Source organism: Bombus affinis, chromosome 10, assembly GCF_024516045.1.
Source record: "Bombus affinis isolate iyBomAffi1 chromosome 10, iyBomAffi1.2, whole genome shotgun sequence".
Taxonomy (NCBI): domain Eukaryota; kingdom Metazoa; phylum Arthropoda; class Insecta; order Hymenoptera; family Apidae; genus Bombus; species Bombus affinis.
The window spans coordinates 8,905,725-8,929,691 of NC_066353.1; the positions used below are offsets into that span (position 1 = coordinate 8,905,725).

Below are 23,967 nucleotides of genomic sequence, written 5' to 3' on the forward strand. Positions count from 1 at the left end.
AGCAAGAAACGGAGACAATACTGTCTGTTTCTAACCTATAATCATATGACGTTTGTCAATGTTTTTTCCGATAACAATTAACATTTTACGTTGTATCGTGTAAACATAATGTTTAATTGCGGCATGGCCTAAAGTAACGATTATCCTCTTTCAGACTGCTCATCGAGTAGAACAGAAAAGATCGAGAATAACATAGAACTCGACGTGTCAGTCGTGAACGATGAAATCATTACTTCAGACCCAATATGCCGCGTATGTAAATCCGCATTGACAGAGCCGTATATTCGTTGTGCTGTGTGTGATAGTATTGAATTGTGTCCCTCTTGTTTTTCCAACGGATCAGAAATTAGCAATCACAGAAACGATCACGACTATATCATCATAAAGAATGAATTTCCCTTGATCAATGGAAGCGGTTGGTCAGCGAAACAAGAATTAGAATGTTTAGATGTTTTACAGGAGTGTGGTTTTGGTAATTGGGTTGACATGGCCAGACGAATACAAGGGAAATCAATGGAAGAATGTAAAAATCATTATCTTCAATATTATATTGATAATCAGGCTTTGCCAGGATTGCCAAAAATGGAAGAAACAAAAGCTAGTTTGGTTGGTTGTGAACCTATTCCTTATTTATATAAATTGCAAGATTTAGAAGAACCTCCTCGGTTTGCACCTAATACTCTTAATTGTAAACTTTTGGCTGGATACAATGCAGCAAGATCAGATTTTGAAGTCAATTTTGATAATCATGCAGAATTATTAATTTCTGACTTGAACTATGATGAATTTGATATAAGCGATAATAATTATGAATTAGGAAAAGAATTACAAGTAGCTATAGTACAAGCATATAATAACAGACTGAAAGAACGTATGAGGAGAAGAAAAATTATACGTAATCATGGACTGATAGCATTTAGAAGGACTATATCTTGGATACAGAGATACGAATGTACGATAACTAGAGCACTTGCAGAAAGATTATTAATTTTTATGCAATTATTAGGAGGTATAGAGTTCGATTATTTCATGGAAGGCTTACATAGGGCGGGAGAACTTAAAAATTATCTTAATAAGTTATTTGAATTCCGCAATAATGGTTTGGAACACTTTCATAGTGTTCCAATATTTCAAAAGTTAAGCAAACTTAGACAAGAAAATGAAAAGGAAAGGAAGCAATACTTGAATAATCCTGAATATAGCTGGAAGACTATATTACCTGGTTGCAATATTAATTTTAGTAATTCCATATCGAGTACAATCGCACAACGAAAAACGGCGCCGCCACTTGCAATTCAAGGTCTTCCAGGATATGAGAAATTAACTTCAGCCGAAAAAGAGCTTTGTTCAATTACACGTATAGTACCTACGAATTACCTCGATTTCAAACAAATTTTAATAGCAGAAAATAAAAAAGCTGGTTATCTTAGATTGGCACAAGCTAGGGTTTTGCTTAAAATTGACGTAAATAAAACACGAAAAATATATGATTTTCTTACGGAAAAGGGATATATAAATAAACCAAATCAATGATATACAGTTCGTTAATCTAGTAAAAATGCGAAATATTTGTATATTATAGTTTATGGATACTGCCAGGATTGTGATATTACATATTAAGGTTTATAATTAAGAATTTCAAATAAGAGTTGTAAAAGATCGGCTGAAAATAATAAAGTGAGCATATAAATTAAAATATATAAAACGTATTATAATAAATTATACATAAAATATATATAACAAATTTAAATTATATACATAAGAATAAGCAAAACATACAAATGTAAAATTTATATATAATGTTTTGTGCTATATTTATATTATATAATAAATGTATCTTTTTTGTAAAATATCATTAATAAGATTTTGTTAAAAATTTGTGATTAGTAATGTTCAATCAAAAATGTACTCACGAGTGACTTAAAGAAAATAAAGTAAGTCTTAAGTAAATTGTGTAAACGATACTGTCTGATCAATAAAAGCTCTATGTGTAATTTTTTTTTTTAGAATTTGAAAATGCAGAGACCTTGTTAATTTCGGAAGTGTTGATGTTGTTGGAGCACAGGAAAGCGCAAAATGAGTCAGCCGAGGAGGAACAGGAATTTTCTGAAGTTTTTATGAAGAGTTTAACTTATACGAATAGATTTCGTCGGTTTAAAAATAAAGAAACCATTGCTGCTGTAAGAAAGTAAGTACCTTCACAAAACTGACGTCTTAAACATAAATACCTAAGACAAAAATTTACTTCCTTAAATTATCCTGTTTAATAAAAAATATTCACAGCGAGTTATAAAATTTGTATTGTTTTAGTTTACTTATGCAAAAGAAGCTGCATAAATTTGAACTAGCTTCGCTCGCAAATCTTTGTCCGGAAACGCCAGAAGAGGCAAAGGCTTTGATACCCAGTTTAGAAGGACGATTAGAGGATGAGGAACTTCGGACAATACTAGAAGACATACAAACAAAACGATCTCTTCAATATTAGAATGTAATTTAAAATGTTTTGCTGTGATCATTTTATATAGCTTGAAATAAAATCTTTTCTAATAGCTATGTTATTGATTTCCAAATTGTTCTGCCGCGCAACACATCTGTACTCCATAGGCCCAAGGACCCACCATAAAGTTGAAATCCTAACTGCATTGTTCGCACATATGGTTTAAGTCAATCTGTTCGTCCGAAAAGACTTTCTAATTCTAGAAGTATTTTCGGCCGGTTTTTAGAAAGGTCCTTTACGGTTTATTACGCGCTCTTAAGAATTACGGAGAAAGCAAGTAGTGGTCTAGTGGAAAAAGCGGAGATCTACCTAACGGAAAATCCGAGTTTCCCTATAAACAATGTCGCCTAGGACCCAAGTTGGTAGGAGGCTTCTTCCTCTTCTCTTCCTTCCTAACATTGGTCATAACCAATCGGCATCGCGGATCATTGCCCTCACTTTCCTAACTAAAAATGTAAGCAACGATTCCGCGTTCTTCGTTCAAAGGGCACACCCATACCGAGCTTTCCTCCGTACTCACATCAGAATAAACTTCAGAGTTCCATCATCTCTCACGGTGTCTAGAGTTCCTATATCTCTCAGAGTCTTCCTACAGCTCTCAAAGTGCCTACACGGCCTAGAATCTCCTATGGCTCTCCCAGTATCCAGAAGTCCGATAGCTCCTACAGCTCTCACGGGCCTAAAGCTCCTATAGCTCTCACTCTCTCATCTAAGAATAATCCTTCTCTTCGTTATCTGTCTCTTAATCAACGGCGTTATTACTTAGTGTGATTGTATAAATTGTTGGAAATATATATTTTTATAACTCTGTGAATCCCAGTGTTATACCACAACAACTACCCCTATTATCCTAACCGAAATAAGGGGATTGGACTATTCGTGGTATCGATTATTATAATCGTAACGGGAATTTACGACTCCCGTTGACGCGTATTCTAACGACCGCGTTTCCCCGCGATAGCTCGAAAATACACAAATTGATTTCTTTTTATTTACAATATTGTTTATTTATAATGTTACGAGTGAATAAGATTGTATGAATGTATCTTAAGAATACAGATAGTTTCTAATATCAGGCAGAATGTAATTACAAATGGAGATAAAATAAAAAAGATTTATTTATAACAGATGTAGATATATCGAAGCTTTAATTAATTCATGTATGCAATTATATATTGAAAAAATTGATCTACATAAAGGTATGAAAGTATAACATTTAAAAATTTATGAACTTTATTTTTATTTAATTTCAATAATATACGGTAACTGATTACGTAATTACGAAATTTGACAACTAAACGAATCCCTTGAAACAAATCAGCTAATCTTACTAACAGCTTACTGCTAACCGTGCATTACCATTGGATAATTGCATACAGTTGACTGCCCGCAGGAATGAATCCTCATTATCACTACACTGCGTCGTTGAGCGAACTCTCGATCGAACTTCCTTTTGATGCTCGTTTCGCGGAATAATATACGCGATAAGAATCAAGGACGATGCTGTATAATTTGTTACGTAATATCACATGAAAATGATACATTGGTTCTTTCAAATTTATTTTTTCAATATTAATTTTTCCTTTCTTTTTCATAGTTTAATGCCAGTATATTAGAAGGACAGAAAATTATTACGAGTGATTGTGAAACGATTTGAAAGAAAATTCCTCTATAATCCTCCTGAATGCGTGTTATTAGTAATTGCACGTATAGGTTATTAATAGTATCTAAACTACTATTAAAGGAAAGATGGAAAGACAAATCGCAAAATTGCGATTGCAGGTATGTAAGTACATACATCGACGCCTGTTGCATTGCTACGCTACGTAGTCATAGCATAAAGTTCACAGAACCTAGGCGACATATCGATATCCTTAGATCCATGTTTGGACATGTTTACAGGTTCTCCTGTTACTCATTGTTGAATATAATATGACTGAAACTACGTGCTAGTAACTGTTTTATTCGATGGCATTGGTGAATTTTTTAAAAAGAAATTCCAAACCGACGAAAATTAATCGAAAAGTGAGAAAGCGAAGAAGGTAAGGCAGAAATCTATGCCACGGATGTTTCTTTCGCACGGTAATATGGAACAAGACGCCATCTTCATCGTATGTATATATTTAATTCTCCCCACTTTCCCTTGATAAAATAGAGAGGCAGGGCATATTCAAACAAAAATAAATACATATTTTTACCCTGCAAAACGTAAAATTTATGAAAACGACCATCGTATTAACTCGCTATTGAAAATTTAACATCTACGATTATTGTAAAAATTACTTCTAGTTTATGAATAAGAAATGTAGCAAATAAAACGCTACGTTTGTGAGGGTTTATTGATCAATTGCGTGTTTGGCGCGCGTCTACGAGCATGTAATTTTCCACCGTTTTCCGTGTTCCAATCTTCCCATTTGAAAAAACAAGGCAATCGAATTATTTGCTTCTGATTGTTTCCTTCATCCATCCTTTTAATCATTATCGAAATGAGAACTGCTATATTTAGTGGGTTTCTTGGTTTCATACACGTTTATGATCTACCTACTTTATACATTGTCCTTTACATACATTTACTTTAATCGCGTGTGTGCTATTGAGGAGAGCGACTTCGCCATAGGCGGCACGCGATAATCGGTCCTTCGATTGCTCCCACGAAGGAACCTTTTAAGATAATTATGATGGTCGTTAATCGTCTATAAATTCATAGAAAATATTGCTTGGTTTTTTAGTGCGAGTCCTTCCAATACGTGCAGAAAGACAGCAAAATCGGACTGATTTGGGAAAGAGCATTATCTCAAAGATTACCGACTAACCGTGCAGGATAGCTCGACGAAAAGATTATCTCCTACTTTATGATCGTTGGTGATAGTTGACGAACAGCCAAGAATACACACAAGGAACGATATATAATAATTGAAAACGTAATAACTGAACCTGGCCTAACCGCTTAAGATCGAAATATATGAATATCCTCGCAGCATCTTAAATAAATACGTGTTATGTGATTTTTCCACGTATCACATGTCATCGTGCAGGTTTGACGTGGAAATGTCACAATGTTGACGCGATAATAACTGCTAAATAATATTACACTTCATAGGCTATAAGAAGTTCGTAGCCGGCATTCAACGAATCGTAAAGTATCACACAAGGCAGGTTTTAATCGCGAGAGTCGATATTATTTTACCGTATTATCTTCGTTGCTTTTCGACTCTAAGTAGCTAGGTATAAAGAAAATTTTAATAAGGATATTACGAAAAATTGTACAAGCAGTTCAAACGTAATAAGATAGCTCTAGCTGACTTAAGAAAATATAGAACATCGTAAAGGGTATATTGGAAACATTGCATCGTTGGTACGGGAATCATAAGGGAGTTGGTCGCAGTAGGTGGAAATAATTGTAAGGTATATCCTCTAACCCTTTCGATGCTTCCTCGTTGGTTCCTCTAGAACGATACTGTTTTCTAGAAATTGTCTGGTAAACGGGGCTCCTGGAATAGCCGTGTTCTCGAGAGCAGTAGCTAGAACAGAGTTACTAAAACCCTCGACAAGGCTGTGTACAGCCTACCGGCCAATCGATGGAATTAATTTGCATAATGTATACATGCGAAAGTGTATGTTCCACAATGCTCTCCGATACTGTTGTTACCTTTATCCGATGATATCGAAGGAAACTGGGAGGATTCACGCCGCGTTTGTGCGCGATGCAATTAAAATTCTTGATAGGATTTTTGTGGTACGATGGAAGCGTGACCGTTTAATGACAAGTACATATATATATCGCACTTTTAACGAGCCAGGGAAACACATCGATGAAATCGAAATATCAGCTCTGTGTCGATTAACCGTTTCATTAAACGCTCACGGAATGTATCTATCCACTGGTTTGTATTGCGCATTAATATTTATTTATAAATTTTTCTCCGGAGGTTAAATGAATTTGTAATGCTATTACGATTCGCAGTTTATTTGCATCATACGATATGTTAAGTAAGTAGCGTGCGATTTGAAGGCTTCACTTTGTTTTCTATTCATCCAATTTTCGTTCAAAGTTACAGCGGAATGCCGGTATTTCTCGGTGTATCTTCTGATTCGCTTTGTTCTCGTGCTTTTTAGACACTCGTAACAAAAATTGTAATCTAATTCGACGCGATACATTGTATTAAATGACGTATAAGGGTTTTACAACCTTACCGATTTAACGAAGTTGAAATTTTGATCATTCATAATTCTTATCAACGATCGACGATTAAACAATGTAATTGAACTTTTGGCATTCATTTTATAGAAATATGTTTGTCTTCGTTATGTAATGAAATTGCAAATGCACGTTGCAAGCAAAAAAAAAAAAGACATTTTATACCTCTTAATCATACGATACATGAGAAATGCAATGGATAAGAGTATTACCGAATAAAATCGTAACAAGTAGAAATACGCGATACGTTGTACATCGTTTCTTTGTTTTCGAATTGTGACGAGGCGGACATGGAAATCGGTAAACGTTTCGGTACGAGAATCCAGATTTCGAATGGCAGGTATATTTTCGTAGCATTATTCTTCGAACTGTGGAAAAAAAAATAAAACAGAAATTGCTATCATTTCAGTAAATATGGATCGCGGTGCATCGGCCCTGCAAGGTAATTTACAATCGAGCGAGGGCGCGAGTTTCGTTCGCGGTTGGTCGGGCGTCGTGGTTGGTTCGGCTACGGAGTCCGAGCGCGACCGATCGCTACCGAAGACTGCCGAACGCGCGAAGCGCCAGCGCTGAGCCAGAACAGAGCGCTCGGGTCAAAATATATTCAGTATATTCTAAACAAGCGCGCGACGTGCTGACACGTTTTGTTTGTGCGCGCGAACTCGTGTCTCGCCGAACGAAACGCTGAAATATCAACGGTGACTTTGTACCAGTGTTACGATTACTTAAAATCAGTGCGTACAAAATCAGTTTGAAATTAGTTCGTGATCTCTCGACGAATCGAATGACATTCGCGTGTTAATTTGGCGGTAGAAGATACGAGAGGAGAGACTGCCAACTGTGAGTCCGGTATTATACGCGCTCGCGATTTGTTGTTAATTATCTTTCTTTCTTTCTCGTTCTTTCTCGTTCTTTTCTTTTGCGTTCATTCGTCTCTTTCTCCGATTTCTTTTCTCTTGCACTCTGTTCTCTTCCCCTTCTCCGTTTCTTCGTTCATCTTTCGCGTACGCTTCTTCCAGTCATTTTCTCTCTCTCGAATGTCTCGTTCGTTGTCTCTCTCGTTCGCTCCGACGTCGTCTCGTGGGGTCAGTGTCTGCTCGATCGGATCCTGAGCAGGAACACACACCGGAGGAGGAGGAGGACTATCTCCCTCATCGCGAGAGTTCGAACCACACGCGCGCGCGCGCGCCACGCATGCAACCACGCATCTTCCAAATCAAACAGAATTACAAAACGTTTCTCTAGTTGAGGGAAGTTTCACTTTTTGACGACCCCCGGTGGAAAAACTGTATCAGTGAGACCCGTACGTCGAAACGGGCAGGGACGTTCGAAAAGTCGCGGGCCAATCATGTGGATTCACTGACGACGTGACATCTTGACGACCAGTGAATCGAATCGTCGGCGAACCGACGAAAGCCTTTCGTTTCGGCGAAAGTATTTCTCGCGTCTGGTGATCGACGTGTGAGATTCCCGTATCTCACATATATACTCTTTCAAGTGCAGGAAACTTGTACTCGTTATCTCTAGCTACTTTTCTCGTGTTTCGTTTCTTTTTCTTCTATTCCTATCCTTTCCTTTCGTTCTTTCTATCTTCGTCTCTTTCTCCGTATGATTCTCATATTACATATATCTTTGTCACGACTCTAACCTCTGTTGTCGCATTTGCTGTTGCCGCTGTTCTCGACGACTATTTCTTACTGATCGAAAAAAGAAAGGACCACGCGAGTGATTACATATACGGGAGAAACAGAGAAACTCCCGTGGAAGGGAATCGACGATTTGAAGTCTGTGTTTTTGTTTACTTAGAAGCGGACTGCCCACGCGACATCGAAACGTCGAAGATAAGGCGAAAAACATCCCGTTCGAAGAATACGTCGGTTGTTGACGTTTTTGCAACAGAGGTGAGTACATACTTTTCCTCGTTCATTCTATCGTTGACGCGACATTCTTTGACGTGCTGTCATTGTCGCGTCTGTTTCTATCGTTACGCGCCAAAACGCGTTCTTACGTGTAGGTATACGCGAAGGAAACATCGTTCCACGAATCCACTGTAGCGGAACGTGGCTCGTGCTAGTGCGTATTTTTGCGACTGCAATGCAAGAAGATCGTTCGATACGTAGACTAACGTTTGTCGATGGAATATTTTTGAGAATAATATTATGTCTTTTCTCCCTCTGATTTTGATCAAAGCGAGTTATCTGTGGCGCCATTGGCGTATACGACGGAAGATCTAAATTTTAATAATGGCCGAGGTATCATTCTTGTGCCAATGTTTCCTAACCTAAATGTTCTTCGGTTTACGATACGTACGATGCAACGTCAAGCGTGTAAATACAAATCGCGCGTAGTTCGAACCGGGAAATCTTCGAGGAATCGTATTTTTCCTTTTTCGGCTGAATGACGGGTAATTTGAATACGCTCGAATTCCCGCGGAACGTATGTCCTTTGATCACGCGAATTAGACTACTACCATGCGGAGTCTTTATTATTCGGTCGACACCGACGGCATCGACGTGCACGTTTGTCACGTAAATGAACGGAATATAGGATTACTGTAGCGCCATTGTGCTACTAGGTTTGCGTAATTCTGTTTGTATCACGTAAACATTCACTCACCAGATTTTGTACATACATACATCGTAAATATTATCGGTCCACTTTGTCCTGAATGAAGCCAAAGCGAACCTACTACATAATATTTACGCAATCACTAATAATAAATGGCCAGTAGAACGCGTCGCTGGTGTTCCAAAGGGGAATGAATATTCGCGTTAGAAAACGGTACTAGGAGTAAAAGAAAGTTGTGTAATATAACTCTCCTTTTTATTAGAACGAAACTTTAGTTAGTGCTCGATTAACATGTAGCATACCAAGATAGGAGGATTATTCAGCGATGTCGATAGTGTGTGAAACTAATCTGTTTAGCTTCCATATTTTTAATTACATTTATAAAATTCTGAGATCGTATAATCTAGTATGAATGGAGAACCTGCATATTAAATAAATAATATTTATGTACAACAAAATTAATCTCATAATTTTCACGCATGGTATCTTCGTTAAATTCAACGAGTACATTAGTATGTTAAACATACAACGATATAAACTAACGCAATAATTCAAAAGAACCACGAGTTCTTTTTATCGTTAACGAAGAATATCGATCCTTGATATGCTAAAGATTAAAAGTATATAAGCCGATTGAGTCCACTTGTCAGAACGTGAATTTCTGTTATGTGTTTGAGAAATCATAGTTATCGAAGAGAGAGAGAGAGAGAGAAAGAGAGTCGACGATTCCCATTGCATGAACTCTAATTACACGAATTATTTGACTGGAGACGAGTTGGAACTAATGGAATTCTAACGTAGACAATAGCCATTAAAAAGTAGCCGTGTTGGATGAACGAAATAGGTGGAAGTTTCTCTTTTCTTCGCGTACAAACAAATTTACAAACAGATGTGATCGAAGACACTCATCGATCGAATCTCGTTATTTCCAAGCACTGACATTACCAGCGTCCGTCGTGTAATCAGAATTGGACACATGTTAATAATATCGAACAAGCGTTAGGTTGGTTGCCTCGAGGCGTTGACGTAATTTTTGTTCAAGATGAATTTCAAAGTGATAACAAACGAAGAGATATTAGGTGCGCTGTAACTGGTGTTCACGAGGTGTTTTATCATTGAGATTCGAACTGATTTTACAGACAAGTTGTTTCCAGCGATAACAGTTATCACCGTCGTGGATCGCTTGTATATGTAAAATTAACCTAGTTATTTATCGGTCGGCATACGGTGAAAAATGAATGTGTCGTTAATTGAAGATGCAAACGATTGCGAACATTCGATTCGTACGGCATTGATACGGAGACGAGAATTATTAGTAGGAATTAGCATACAAGAGGAAGGAAGAATCATCTCGGATTTGCTTTTCTTATTTAAAATTTATGTGCTTGGTAATATTCCAATAAATCTGTTCGCGGGATGAATAAGGAATTTCGTTCTCTTAAATCAAAGTTGTTTGCTCCGAGTCGTTTTACTGTAACGGTTTTGTTAGTGGATTATATAGCATTACGAATAATTTCGTTATATTCTCGAGATTTTTTTTAATGCATTGCTTATTCAAATGCAACGTCTTTTGAGTTATGTCTGTTAGGTTCATTAAGGATTCTGTAAAACAGCCCATCTTTATTTTCCTTGAAAGATAAAACGATTTTGTGATTATTATTTTTATATACTTTTGCATATGTTTATTTTATATGTATCGCCCGAAATATGAAATTTATTATTTCCCCTGTTTATTCTAACCTAAATATTAATCTGATCGTAAACGTTCGTTGGATTGCGAAAACGAATTTCACCGATATGGAAATATCGCCACGAAGCCGATATTTTACAGTAAACATTTTACCTTCAGCGTTTCACTTCCAACATTTTTTCGAGAAAAGGATATCTAATGGCGTTAAATCTTACGAGAAAGGTGTCTGTGTGGAAAATTTAAATTGCTGCTCCTCGATAATGAGGGGAAAAAGGATCAGCGCACCTGAGGTCGTTATATTCATTTTTGGTTTGTCTATCTTATTAAAAGATTTGTGTACACAGTTCCATTAGGAGAGATATCAATTAGACGTCGTTTAAAAAGTTACGTGTAACAGATTTTCTATTGTATCACGGTTTTTATATATTTTTTAGGTGATCAAATTAACGGTAGGTATTCGGACATGTTGTTTCGTATCGAATCAAATTATTAATAGATGCATTACAGTATACATTATACATACACATTTTTCTCTCGTATTACTCATATTACTCGTATTAATTATAATATTCATATATAGTTAATGAATAATAATGTATTAAATTTTGCGTCTAATAATATATTTAAGCAACGCTCCGAAACACAGATAATAATTTAGCCAGAGTTTCATTCAAATGGCAGCCAACTCTTAATTTAATATCCGTAGAAAGATAATCACGTGTAACATGAAAACGACTTTAAAGGTTTATTTAAAGAAACGAATATCGAAATATGGACAAATTAATACATGCTAGTAATGCATAATAATAATTCGTACAGCGCGAAAAGAAACGTAAATATTGGTTTTGCGAAAAAGTGATATTTACTACGAAGTAATCTAATTTATAAGGAAAAATCGGAGAAATTGTATTTCCGTTATAAAAAATTCATCTATATTTAATTTGAACAGATATGTATCATTTTGTACATTTTATTTTTATCTTCTATATCTTCCATATGTTCTTCGCGTCCGTACAGGCGAATACATATTTGCTTTTTCTCATCATTAACATTTTTATAGCCATGCGCTACGTAACAATGCACGTATATATCAGATAACAAATATCCTATATCACTATTATCGTCATCATCATCGACAGCACATGGAACATGCTTCATACCGTGCATAGTCGACGTGCTCCACATCTCTTTACATCGTTCATATAATATTCGAAAGTACACCAGCCTCGTAATTTGTTAAATTTTCTTGTAAAATATTATTTATTTTATTGCTAAAAATGTTACTGTTATAACAAATATAAAATTACTCGCAAGAGAATATATCACTCTTGGCCAACTTGGAAAATTTACAAAATTTCACTGACGATATCAACTGACAAAAGAGCTGTCGTAAAGATTTTCGGAACCTTCGCGTTATTTTAAATCTAACAGTATTTTCTAATTATCAATAAACTTCGTAAATTCGACGAAAGTACGAAAAAGTCATTGCTGATACAGATTTCGCGTCTTAGGTGTATGCTAAGATTCTCTCGAAACATCGAAGATCTTTATGCTCGTTGAGACACAAATGAGATTAGGACATAAATTTTTGCTTCGGGATTAGATAAATCAGGGAACGTACGAATAAACGACAAATGATAGACCTTAATTTCGTTGCAAATGATAGATCGTAATTTCGTTGTAAATCGCAGATGGTAACATCGCGTCGTCGCGAAGATTTCCACGGGTCGCAACAAGTGTTTTATCCGAGTCGAACGACGCGTTATTCGTTCGGATGAGCACGAAATCGCGTACCTCGCCGTCGTGCTGCTGGTTCGCTGAGCGACGAAATTCGCCTGTGCAACGGCCCGTGCGACGAAGTTCGTCGAATCGAAAGTCAGTCTGCGTTTCCGCGAATCTCGGATCTGTCGGCGCGCAGCTTTTTATCGCGCTGGAAAAACAAATTCACGAAGGCGCTCTTATCTATATCGTAGCCTGCCGCAGCTTTGTTCGTTCTTGCTGGCGAGAATTAAATAGACACTAAGATTCGCGTTCCATCGACCGTCATGGATTATTAACGCGTAACATGTCACGGTGTTGTGGACGCGTAATTGAATTTTAAAAGAGGAGACCGCGGTTCGAATTAAGCGTACACGTTACAGTTTATTGTATAGGCTCGAAGCAGGGGTGTTTTATGAAACTGGGGCGAATTATACGAGCTGCGTGGAAACTACGCTGATCAATTCTATGAATTTGAAAGTAGGGGAAATTGATGGTGTCACGTTATGTTTCAAATTTATCTACTAGCGTACGATTATCTATGTCATTCTCTTGCGAATTTACCGAGCTAAATTATTTGTTTTTAAGAAATTGGTCAATCTCGGTTCTAACAGATTCGTAGGTTCGAATGAAAGCGTATAGATAGAAACGTATATAAATAATATAACGTATGTGGAAATCGACACTTTCTAATTTTGAGTTGTAGTAGCTTCTATTTCCCATCGATTTCGATAATAACGAACGATTATTTAATGCCGTTACGGGCTTAATTACGATATTTCTTCTACTTTCTCACGTTCTTAAAAAAAAGGAAAAAGCAAAAAATAGAAACTACCATGTAATCCGAATACCACCTGTAGTTAAGAGTTTAATTGTCATAGTTCGTCTCGTTCGTTTAATTCTAATTGTACGTGGTACGCCTCTGATAAAATTAGTTCACCTAAGTTTCTATCATTTCGGTAAAATTTCGCGGCTAACCGTCGATTTGTCGCGGCGCGCGTAACACGCCGAGGAATTCGATCCGCGAGAGGAGAACGGTTCGAGAATGCCTGGAGCAGCGCGCGGATTGCATCACATCGTCAGCCGATGCGAGGTAGGTGTTAAAGTCCTCTCCCGGTAATCTTTTATTTACTCCGCGAGAGGCTGGTGTCGCAGACGACGGATACCGCGATCCAGAACCGCGGCACGCCACAAAAATACTTCTTACAGGAAATTATGCAATTAACCAGGTATACCTTACCTCTGGCGATACACCTTGTGCATGCGGTTGCGAGAAAAAAAGAAGAAAAATGTTCGAACCGGGGACACCGGTTGCGTGTACACGCGCGAAGCCGTGTCTTTCTTGTCGAAAATCGCGCGCGTGGTTCGTTTCATTTTGATATTCTCCAACTTTTTGTGGAAATAGCCTACGCACAGCTCGGTACGTTTGACTCACTGGCGAAAACAAACTGTCTTTTCCGAGAGTTCGTCGATGTTGTATATACAAGATGATTCATAAATGACGTTAAACGGTTCGCCGGTGTACTTTGCGTGTCGGAGTTAAGAAGAAGGTTCTAATGAACGCGAACGACGCTGTCGAAATCTGGTCGTTTGGCGACGTAAAAGGAATTAGATGGACGCGAGATTAAAGATGTTTGTTTGTTACTGACCACTTGGCACTCGCGGCAAAAGTTGTTTTGGAGCAAAATCTGCAGCACTTCTGGTGTCGTATCTTACTGAAGGCTTTTACGATTACGCGAAAGACCGTGGAATACGCGGCCCATTTAAATACTTTACTTTACTTTTCCGAAATCCCGTTATCGAAGAAAACTCGCTGCGTCACGAGTCGTTAAACGTTTGTCACGTGAAATCCGATCTGCTCGATAGATTCACTAAAATATCACGGTACAATGTTTTGAAGCATGCTGTACTAAGTTGCAAGTATCTGTACGCGATGCTGCGAATCTCGCGAAATGTCAACGTCGCGAAGACAGCGGATGAATCGTGAAACTGAGATCGGAATTCATAGGACAGGCAGCAGCGCGGCGCGTGTGTCGGCTTGGATGTTCCGCTGCGGAGGAAGATCTCGCCGCTGGCAGAAGCGAGATTGCGTAGCTAAAAGTTTACTCACGCTAGACAAATGTCGTGGCGCAGCGGCGGCCGCATTAGTCAGTCCCATCTGTCAATAATTATTATCGACGAGCACGTAGCCGCCGCGCCGCGTCGCAGCGTGCTGTGCCGCGATCGCGGCAGACGGCGGCTGTACACGTTATCCGAGAAAACACGAGGCGACGCGATATCAACGACCCGTAGATACGCCAGCCAGAAGCCTGACAGAGAAGGTACGATTAAGAGGACGTTGAAGAGAGACGCGGAAAGAGAGAAAGAGAAGTCAAGTGGGATAGGCGAGGTGAAAGAATGGGCGGGGGGATGGAGAGAGGGAGGAAAAGAAAGAACGAAGAGGGAAAATCGTCAGAACGCGTGAAAGACAGAGAGAGAAACGGTAGAAGAGAGCCTACTCTCGTCACTCTCGTCGTTCTCGTGTTAGCGAGAAAGCCGAGGAACGTCAGAGATCTTATTTGTCCGTAGTGACTTATAGACGATCCTCGTGACGTTTATTTCGCGCGCGACCTCGAAATTATCAGCCGATCGAGAATTTCGAGGAAATCGTTTCTTCCATAGAGTCGCCGCTTCGGCTTCGTTCGCCTGGCGTGTCATTCATACGAACGTTGAATTATTGAAAGTGCAACGCCTCGACTCGCCGCTATCGATGGCACGCGTGCGTCTGCGAGATGTTCGCGCGTGATACCGCGCGAAAGCCGAGCCGTGAGATGAGGAAAACCGGCTGGAAATCGGAAAATTGCGCCGACGTGGCGGGAAACGACGCGGCGCGGTACACGAGGGAACGGGAGAGATCGACGGCGAGCGGTAATCGTGTTTTCCCTCCTTTTACCGGGCCGAGATGCGACGCGAATTCGATAAAATCCAACGACGACGTATATCCACCGACGTGTTTTATTATACATACTCTTCGCAACCGAAATGAAATGGGTGGAGAGAGGCTGGCGAGGACGCTGCGTTCTTCGTACCGTTATTACGCATTTTCTTTGCTGGCGCGAATCGCCAGCCTCATGGCAGTAGTAACTTTACGTAATCGGGAGCTGCGTTTCTCTCTCGATGGGGTATCTGTTTTTCTATCGATGCGCTGGAACGTTGATTGTTCGACGAACGTGCACGTATATGGAGGGATAGGGATTTTCGTCGTAAAGCCGACGATTCCGAGCGAAACGTTCTTGCCGCTTCGGTTGATTGCTTTCGACGAATCTTCGATCGTTCGGGGAAAAATAAAGAAAAGAAGAGAAAGATAAATTAAGAAAAAAGTAGAAATCACAAGAACGACGACGGTGAACGAGAAACGTAGCGATTGTGGCACGTGGATCGATGCATCGTAACTCTCGTACGATCAGATACGTACACTGTGCAATTAACTTTCGTTATCCTGATAATTAGATTTTCGTCTGTTCGTTGAGATTCGGAAATATTAAAACGACGTGTATTTTGTGCAATTGAAATTTTCGCTAGATTTTATCATTGTCGCTACTACCAAAACATCAAACCGAATAAATTCAGCGGAATATAACTAAGTTTACTGTGAAATTCCATGCAGGAAAGATATGTTTTTCGAGGAACGATTTATTTCAATTGTTTTCGCAGTCAAAATTCGAAGAGTTTCTAGATTGTTCATTGTACACGTAGCTCAAATTGCAACTAGAAACGATTCTGTTTTCGGCTCTGACATATGGCGAAAAGCCTTTTCTGTTTATGGTTTCGAAAATTTATTGCTAACTAGTTCGCGCAATCTGATTCGCGAGCGCTTAGTTTTAACCTTTATGGGTCGTTTGTCTTTCCGCAATTACGCAACATCCAGCGATATGAAGCGTTTTGACAGACACCCCGTTTCTCGCGTTCGAACGTTTCCGCCGAAACGACGAATTTAACAGCTGTTTTCGGCTGTGCTTCAACCAGAGAAATTTGGAATATTCTAGATATATTGGAACTTCAAATAAATTTAGTCTTGTAATCTTTGTACAAATATTTTGGAGCCTCTCGTTATTGCCAACTGTTTCCAGGGCCAAACAATGTTTTAAATTATATCAAAGTATTTAGAGAAACGCGTATTAATGCAACAGAACCTCGATTATCGTAACACTGATTCGCAAAATATTCGATTATCAGAACGCGTTAATTAACGGAAAATTTGTATTCCTGTAATAAATAAGTAACGACGAATAAGAGTTACGCGAAAAGATTCAAAATGAAATGTTGCATCGATGGAATTTTCGCTGTTGATGAATTGATATTAAAACATATTTGTAAAACAGCTCGGAATAAATGGTTTCTTCTCGTATCAAGATGAAAAGACATTCGATTATGCGAACAGCGTGTAGCACAATGCCGTGTACTATGATTAGTTGGAATAATCAAGCTTCCACTGTAATATCGTGAGAAGTTTAAGGGGCAGAACGAATGCGGATACTCGCGTGGAAACAATTCTCGAGACAATTTCACAGAAATTGGAAATTTGTTTAAACGCTTCTTTTGCATAAACATCGTTCAGGCAATTTGTTTCATCTGTATTTTCTCTTCGTTTACTTGGAATTTTCGTACCGTAGAACGAAGCTTTTCTCGCGTGTATCCTTTATATCGTGAGTTTTTCCTTACACACGTTTTGAACAATATAGCGAAAATATATAAGCGACAACGAAAGAGTTTTCAGAACTTCGGATTTCGTTATTTAGCTCCGCTAATTTCTATTAGATATATTTTGGATTCCGGATTCGTTCGATTTTTCCATTTTACGTAGGAGCTTGAATCTCATGGGATTTACTTTCTTGGATCAATGCGAAGCCAAATGGAATTTCTGCGTCAGAAGTAACCCGTGAAACTGCATAGTAGATACTATAGCGTTTTCATATCACCTCCGTTTTATCCTTTGCAGCTTTATGATAAATTCGTTAACACTGTAATTCGAAGAAGCACAGAAATTTTCATTTCTCGTCCCTTCCTTTTATACCAGTAGCGAGAATAATATAATTTGTTCGACTGAAAATGTAACGTACGAAATATTCATTTCATATTTTTCCCTTCACAACTACTCCGTTAAATCCACTATTCGCCTATTTTTCTTTCATATATTTTTCATTCTGTTTTTTTTAGAATATACGTAAAAACAAATAGCAAAGACGCAACCTCTATAAGTGTCGTTAACCTCGTTCGTGCAGGTGGACTTCGGTAATAATAATGCTGGATCCGTAATTGCCGTTGGTGGTTAAACAGACTGATATAGTACAAAATGAGACGAGGTTGTCGTTCTGCTCCGACGTATCATTTGTCATTCATGACTCTTTCGCTATTACGGATTAGATCTTAATGAACTGATCGTTCGAGCGATTTTTTCTCATGAACAATGCATCTAATTTCGATTTCATCGTCGAACGAGTTTATATGCGCTACGAAGAACGCTACGTGAATTTTATCCAAACTATGTATTGTATTTTAACGCTCAACTATATAGCATTGCTTGTATAAATGATAGTTTCGATTAAATTCAAGTTAGGTTACATGATTTTAAGGTATTCTGTTTCCGTTTCTATTTTACGTCGTACGCGATAAACGTTATAGACGATGTTTATCGTGTGAAATAACGAAGTGCTCTAAAATGAAATCCAAGACGAAGCTGTCGTGGATGACCCATGATACGAGGATACCATTTGAGAGTTAATGAGTTTCGCTGTACAGTAGAACTCCGTTTATTGGAATAAGATTTTGGTTAATGTTTGAATATAGTACAGTAAGTAATAATGATAGAATATACAAATATATATCTGATTATCTTCTAGCATTGGATCCTCTTAAGAATTCTTTCGATGAATGTGTTCAGCCTAGTATACTAAAAGGTAAATAACTCGTGAGAATTGTATAAATTTATCTCAACATAGACTTTGATATTTGAATGAGGAATAAATAATTGGAAGGAACTTGTATTATATATACGCGTGAGTCGCAGTTATACAAACTGTTTGTCTTTCAATGGATTTAGATAAATGGAATTTCACTGCATTTACATGTATGTAAATCTTTTTTCTGCCTTTAGTTTATCTTTTTTGTGCGAAAACTCGTTCATACGAGATCGAGTAAATTACAACTGATAACTAAAAAGCAAAGGAACATGTCGTTTTAAAGTAACATGAGTCTCAGCTGGAATAAATGTATTTGCTTGAAAGTACAAGCACGAACAAACGAGGGCCATTGGTCGTGCGGTCGTTAATGATCTTACCATTGAGAAAAAAAGAAAAAAAAAAAAAGGGTAGCCGGCATGATTAATCGTGTATCATCGCGTATCGAGCATCATTACCATAAGTATATCAATAATGTATATCGACACCATGAACATCATCAATATTAAATTAATCTGCAGTTCCAACAGTCGTATCGAACAGAATTCAGAATCTTCTTCGATAATAATTCTTTCCTCGATTTCTGTGTTCACCTTGGTGTGTCTCATGGAAGAACCGGGTACTGAACTGGATACGACCGATTGGAAAAACAAGAAAACTAGGCAGCAGTCGACGTAGTTTTCAAGCTGTGTATATGTACACGTTTTAATGAACTTTCTCGATCGGATAAAAGTGTCACTCGACTATCGGTGTACCGAGGAACGACACGTTTTCCTTAATAATGTCGATCGCTAGAAATATTAGCACGTGCCTGGATTCATACGAGCCTATAGATTTACGGATTTATGGGTGATGGTGGAAAAAAAAAAAGAACTACCATGTAGGATAACATTGCTCGGATGCCTTCGATCGGGACAAGCATTAAAATCTTCTGGCGCTTGTCTGCCGGTCTCAGAACTCGTTCGATGAATCACTGCCGCGTTTTCTCGTCGCTCGGGTAGGTAGCTACATGAAAATGCTAATCGCCGCAAATGGCAGCCGCGCGCCAACGATAATGAGCACTCGCCGTTGCATCTCGGATTCGAAACGACTCGTGTCGCGCACGATCTATAAATTTTTCTTCTCAGCTGTTCGGCCTTGAACTATTCAACCCTTTCGTTATCCCTCGACTTTGTTTCCATGCTGTTTAATTTAAATTCTGATTAACAAAAGGAAAGTCTGAAACGTTCGAAAGAGTTCCGTTTGAAAGTTGTTGCAATTGCGATTTCATGTAATTATAGGATGAATGGTTGTTTAGTACCGGTATGATGTTATTTGGAGAATATCGTTAATATCCAGGGTGTTGGAAGTACTCGTGTTGCAAGTAATCAGGTTACGAGATCCAATCAGTTGAAGAATAAATGAAGGGCGTTAAGGCTGTCTACGTTCATTAACGGAAGCCACTGAAGAGCCATGCTGAAGGGGAGAGATCGGACGGTATCCCTATGGGAAAAGATTTTCTTATAACGGATAGGCTGCGTAATTGCTCGCGACGTAAAAAGAGGGAAATTGTCTCGAGGATGGGAGTGGAAAATTCCTTTTTATTTTCTTCTTATCATACTCGCTTATTGCGCTTATTGCAATAAGTGCTATAAATATTAATGTGTTTTTTAAAACATAGCAATTATTCTTTGACGGGCAGAGATTTGTAGACGGGAAGGTAGAAATTTTAGAAAACGATTAAAACGTGCTGGAACTTTTTTTTCTGAGGTACGTACAGATAAAAGGACAGGCAGAGATAGAAAAATCAGTGTTATAGGGTCGATTCTCATCTTTCACGGACTTTATAAAATGTCTGAAATGAAACCACGGAATGGAATTACTAACGAGCGTGCGGTCGATTATTTTTGTAATTTATAGTTTCTTGATTATCTGTGTAACCTTAGACTTTATATTCGATTGTTCTCCAGTCAAGATACTACGAGAGATTAAATAGAACAAGAAGATCGTTTAGTAAAAGTACTTCGTGAAAGTTGGGAATGTTTATACGAAAGTATCGAAAACGAGATTAACATGGTGTGCAATTTCTCAAGGTAAAGGAAATTCCTACTGACATGCTCGTAGCATGCAGATTAATAACGAAATTAGCAAATTTTCTATGGACTTAATTAAAAAAGTTAATCGTTCACTTTCCTCTTTAATCCTTATGCTAATAAATAGATAAATAAATACACCATGTATAAGCGAAGCTGGCGTATCTTTGTCTAATCTATTAACAGGAGAAGTTTGCCAAATCTCGATCGTCAGATCTCTTGCAAATGATGCTTAGCTTGCACGATACATCGCTAAGAGAATTTGACCAGACACAACGTAGAAATTGGCTGGTTCGCGTCACGACCGATACTCCAAGAATATTCTTGGAATTCTTCGATTCTTCGCAGATTCCTTATCGACAATCTTAACGTTTGTTGCAAAATCTTCGCACGAGATGCGTCTGTCCTTTCTCCTCTTCATTTCACCGTATAGATAAATAGCATACAACTTCGATTAATCAAATTATTATCCGATTTCGCGTTTATTCTAGTACACGTTCTATCGCCTCGGCTCTCGATATTAAACTTGTCAATTTTGCGTGGCAGTCGACCTTTGAGATCGCTAATTTTGTTATGTTTGGTTTGGCGAAAAAACATTCGGCGCTACTTGGACGTGTCGGCAACCGTTACGCGCAGGTTCGAGCGAGCGCAAGGAGATCTGGCTGGATTCCAGAAGCGTCTGGCGGAGGCGCCGGTTTTATTGTCTCCCGATGGCTTTGCCCACGCGAACCGCGGCGCTTAATCGACGTGCCTTGGGGCTAATGCCTTCGCCAGACACGCGTTGTTCGCGTTCAGACTCCGCAACGGGTCGTTTCGCCGATCGTGTGACGAAAGTCGATCGTCGATCGTGCCTCGGTGATAATCGTCCGATCCGGAACTAAAATCGTTGCTCCCGGCACTTTACGGAGGCATTTGCGCTCGAAACTGGACAACAATGTTTCGCTTGTGCGGCACGTATTTACGCCGAAGGTGGAGACCTTGCGCTGTGTTCGTAATCGAGGTTCTTGTTAACGTTCTTGAGAATCCTTGAGCAAGTTTTTAGTCGACCAAGGGATTCGCGTTGATATACTTGGTCGTTTAGTTTTTCGCTACTTCAAATTACTCTTGCAGCTTTGTAATCAATTTTGAAGGTTACACTCGAGTATGTTTAAAATAAGATTTCGATTCTAATTTCATGGTTTCACTTTCTCCAATTCCATCGGAGGGTTTCAATTTTAGGTCGAATTTTTATTCAAATATACAGCTATGGGTACGGAGAATTCGAACATTTCTTTAAACGTTCAAGAAGACCGCAAAACACGCGTTTAATCGAATTTTGAAATTATTATTACGTTTTATATTTTACGTCATAAATTAGATTATCCCAAAAGTTTCTTGCAGTAATAGAACAACATGGATCGTACGTAATTCGATGAGATAATATAAAACCAAAAATGTTGTGCATCTATTACTTCCTCGTAAAACGAACAAATTTCCCAGCAGATATTTTCAATTCTCTTAGATATCGTTCTTGGAATATAAAGCGAAAGATCTATCCGGCCAAAAATTTTGACATATCGCTATATTTTTTCGATCGAAATTGGTTATCGTATTGCTGTCATTTAATTAGAATTAGTAATTAAAGAAAGTAAAAAATGTCAGATATTCAGCGTTAAAGGGTGTTGGAAGTGACGTAAGGGGCGGTATCGGATGCATTTTGGATTAAAATACAGCAGATAGATTTGTATCTGTGTAACATCGATAATTCGTGGCCGTAGGCTCGAATCAATTACAAATTATATACGGGTGTAAACTATTACGGAAGACTGGATATCTTTCGTACGAATCGAGCGCGGAAGAGCGGTAGGGAAAACCGAGGACCGTTATAAACAGTAGGTACAAGCACGAAATTACGTCGTTTAAGCATAATGCAAACGCAGTTCGCATGTAGCGTTTATTATCGAGTGTGCCGTCGCGTCTGATTATTATGCACGTGAGCGCGCGGGAACTTTAACGCTCGCATAAAGAATCATTTTTATAGGACAGATATATGGGAGCATTTTGATCTAATTCGCAACGTCTTTCTCGCTTTTAACTCATGGAAACGATTCCAATTGAAATGTTTATTAATCCTCGGCCGGTAAGAAACGCTTGTAACGTAGCAGTATCGTCTATTTTAACTACTTAATTTTGAATTTTTCAATTGTAAAGTACGATTTTCCACGCGTGCTTTCTCTCAATTATTCGAACGATGTTAAATGTAAGAGATACATATATACCTTTGTTTATTTATTTATGAGAATTGTATTAAATCGTATTATATCGCGATTCTCAGGCTTTCCTTTGAAAAATCTAGGAATACCTCGTAGGATAATATTGCACGAAGGGGAACATTTTTATTTATTTATGAAAGAAACCCGGAAGAAAATTCATTTTAATAAGCCGTACAACAAACTACGTGGTCTTACTACGTAATCTTACAGGAAATAAAACTGGATACCATGGATGAACGTTCTTTTAGCTTCCATTTCGACTCATATCTCTCCCTGGGGTTTGTTTCCAGCTTACGATACAGACACCTTTACAACAAGAAGACGAAAAGGGAACGGCGATCATGATCGGAGTGAACGACAGCTCGTAAGATCGAGCCTCGTACATTAAATGGACACCGACGCCTACGCGAAATACACGGGGCACGTGTGCCTCTTCGAAGACGCATTTATAACACATTTTTATCGGTCACGCCGGCCGGTTAAACGGCTGTTAAAAGATGCAGCATCATGAAAAAATTCGACTCGCTCGGGGCAAGGTCGCTGTTCCCTTTCTTATTTTAATAACTTTCCAGGCTCGATATTGGCGTAACGTTAATGTGACATTTTCTGTTATTAATGATCGCAGGACGATGATCTAAGACGTAGAATTTACCTGAAATTTATGAAATTTATTCAAAGAGGTTATTTCAAGAAATTTACAGGCTGCAAGTATAATTATACACATCTGATAAGCGTATTCTGTCCAGTTTAATCACGGTCGTGTAAAGGAAATTTATGCGTAGGATAGCAGATTTAAAGTAGAAATCTTGGAATAGATATTTAAGGGTAGATCGCGTAGAACTTTTATCGTATACCTACGATCATTTATTTCCTGCATTTTTGTATATTTTTCGCGTTACTTCTTCACCTGTGTGTTCTCTATGTTTCATTTAACGCTCGAACATCGAGATTAATGTAACTCGAGCAAATCGTTGTACTGGAAAAAAGTTAAATGAG

At 38.4% G+C, this 23,967-nt stretch overlaps 2 protein-coding genes across 8 annotated transcripts in view; both read left to right on the forward strand.

Moving 5' to 3' along the window:
• LOC126921076 (DNA-directed RNA polymerase II subunit Rpb4-like) overlaps positions 1-23,967 on the forward strand; it is a 260,919-nt gene that overhangs the window by 238 nt on the left and 236,714 nt on the right. For 2 of the 5 annotated variants that reach the window (XM_050732302.1, XM_050732301.1), the window contains exons 2-3: positions 2,008-2,188; positions 2,311-2,500. In XM_050732302.1, the coding sequence (XP_050588259.1) occupies positions 2,008-2,188; positions 2,311-2,485 (356 nt within the window). In that variant the 3' untranslated portion in view covers positions 2,486-2,500. Of the gene's footprint in view, positions 1-154; positions 1,935-2,007; positions 2,189-2,310; positions 2,550-23,967 lie in introns of those variants that run through there. The other 3 variants (XM_050732299.1, XM_050732298.1, XM_050732300.1) reach the window with 3 other exon arrangements.
• The window catches only part of LOC126921065 (uncharacterized), a 141,446-nt gene continuing 124,760 nt past the window's right edge, over positions 7,282-23,967 (forward strand). Inside the window, exons 1-2 of one of the 3 annotated variants that reach the window (XM_050732273.1) lie at positions 7,282-7,544; positions 8,502-8,596. The gene's annotated coding sequence lies outside the window, so the exon portion shown is untranslated. Of the gene's footprint in view, positions 7,545-8,406; positions 8,597-23,967 lie in introns of all 3 variants that reach the window. The other 2 variants (XM_050732272.1, XM_050732271.1) reach the window with 2 other exon arrangements.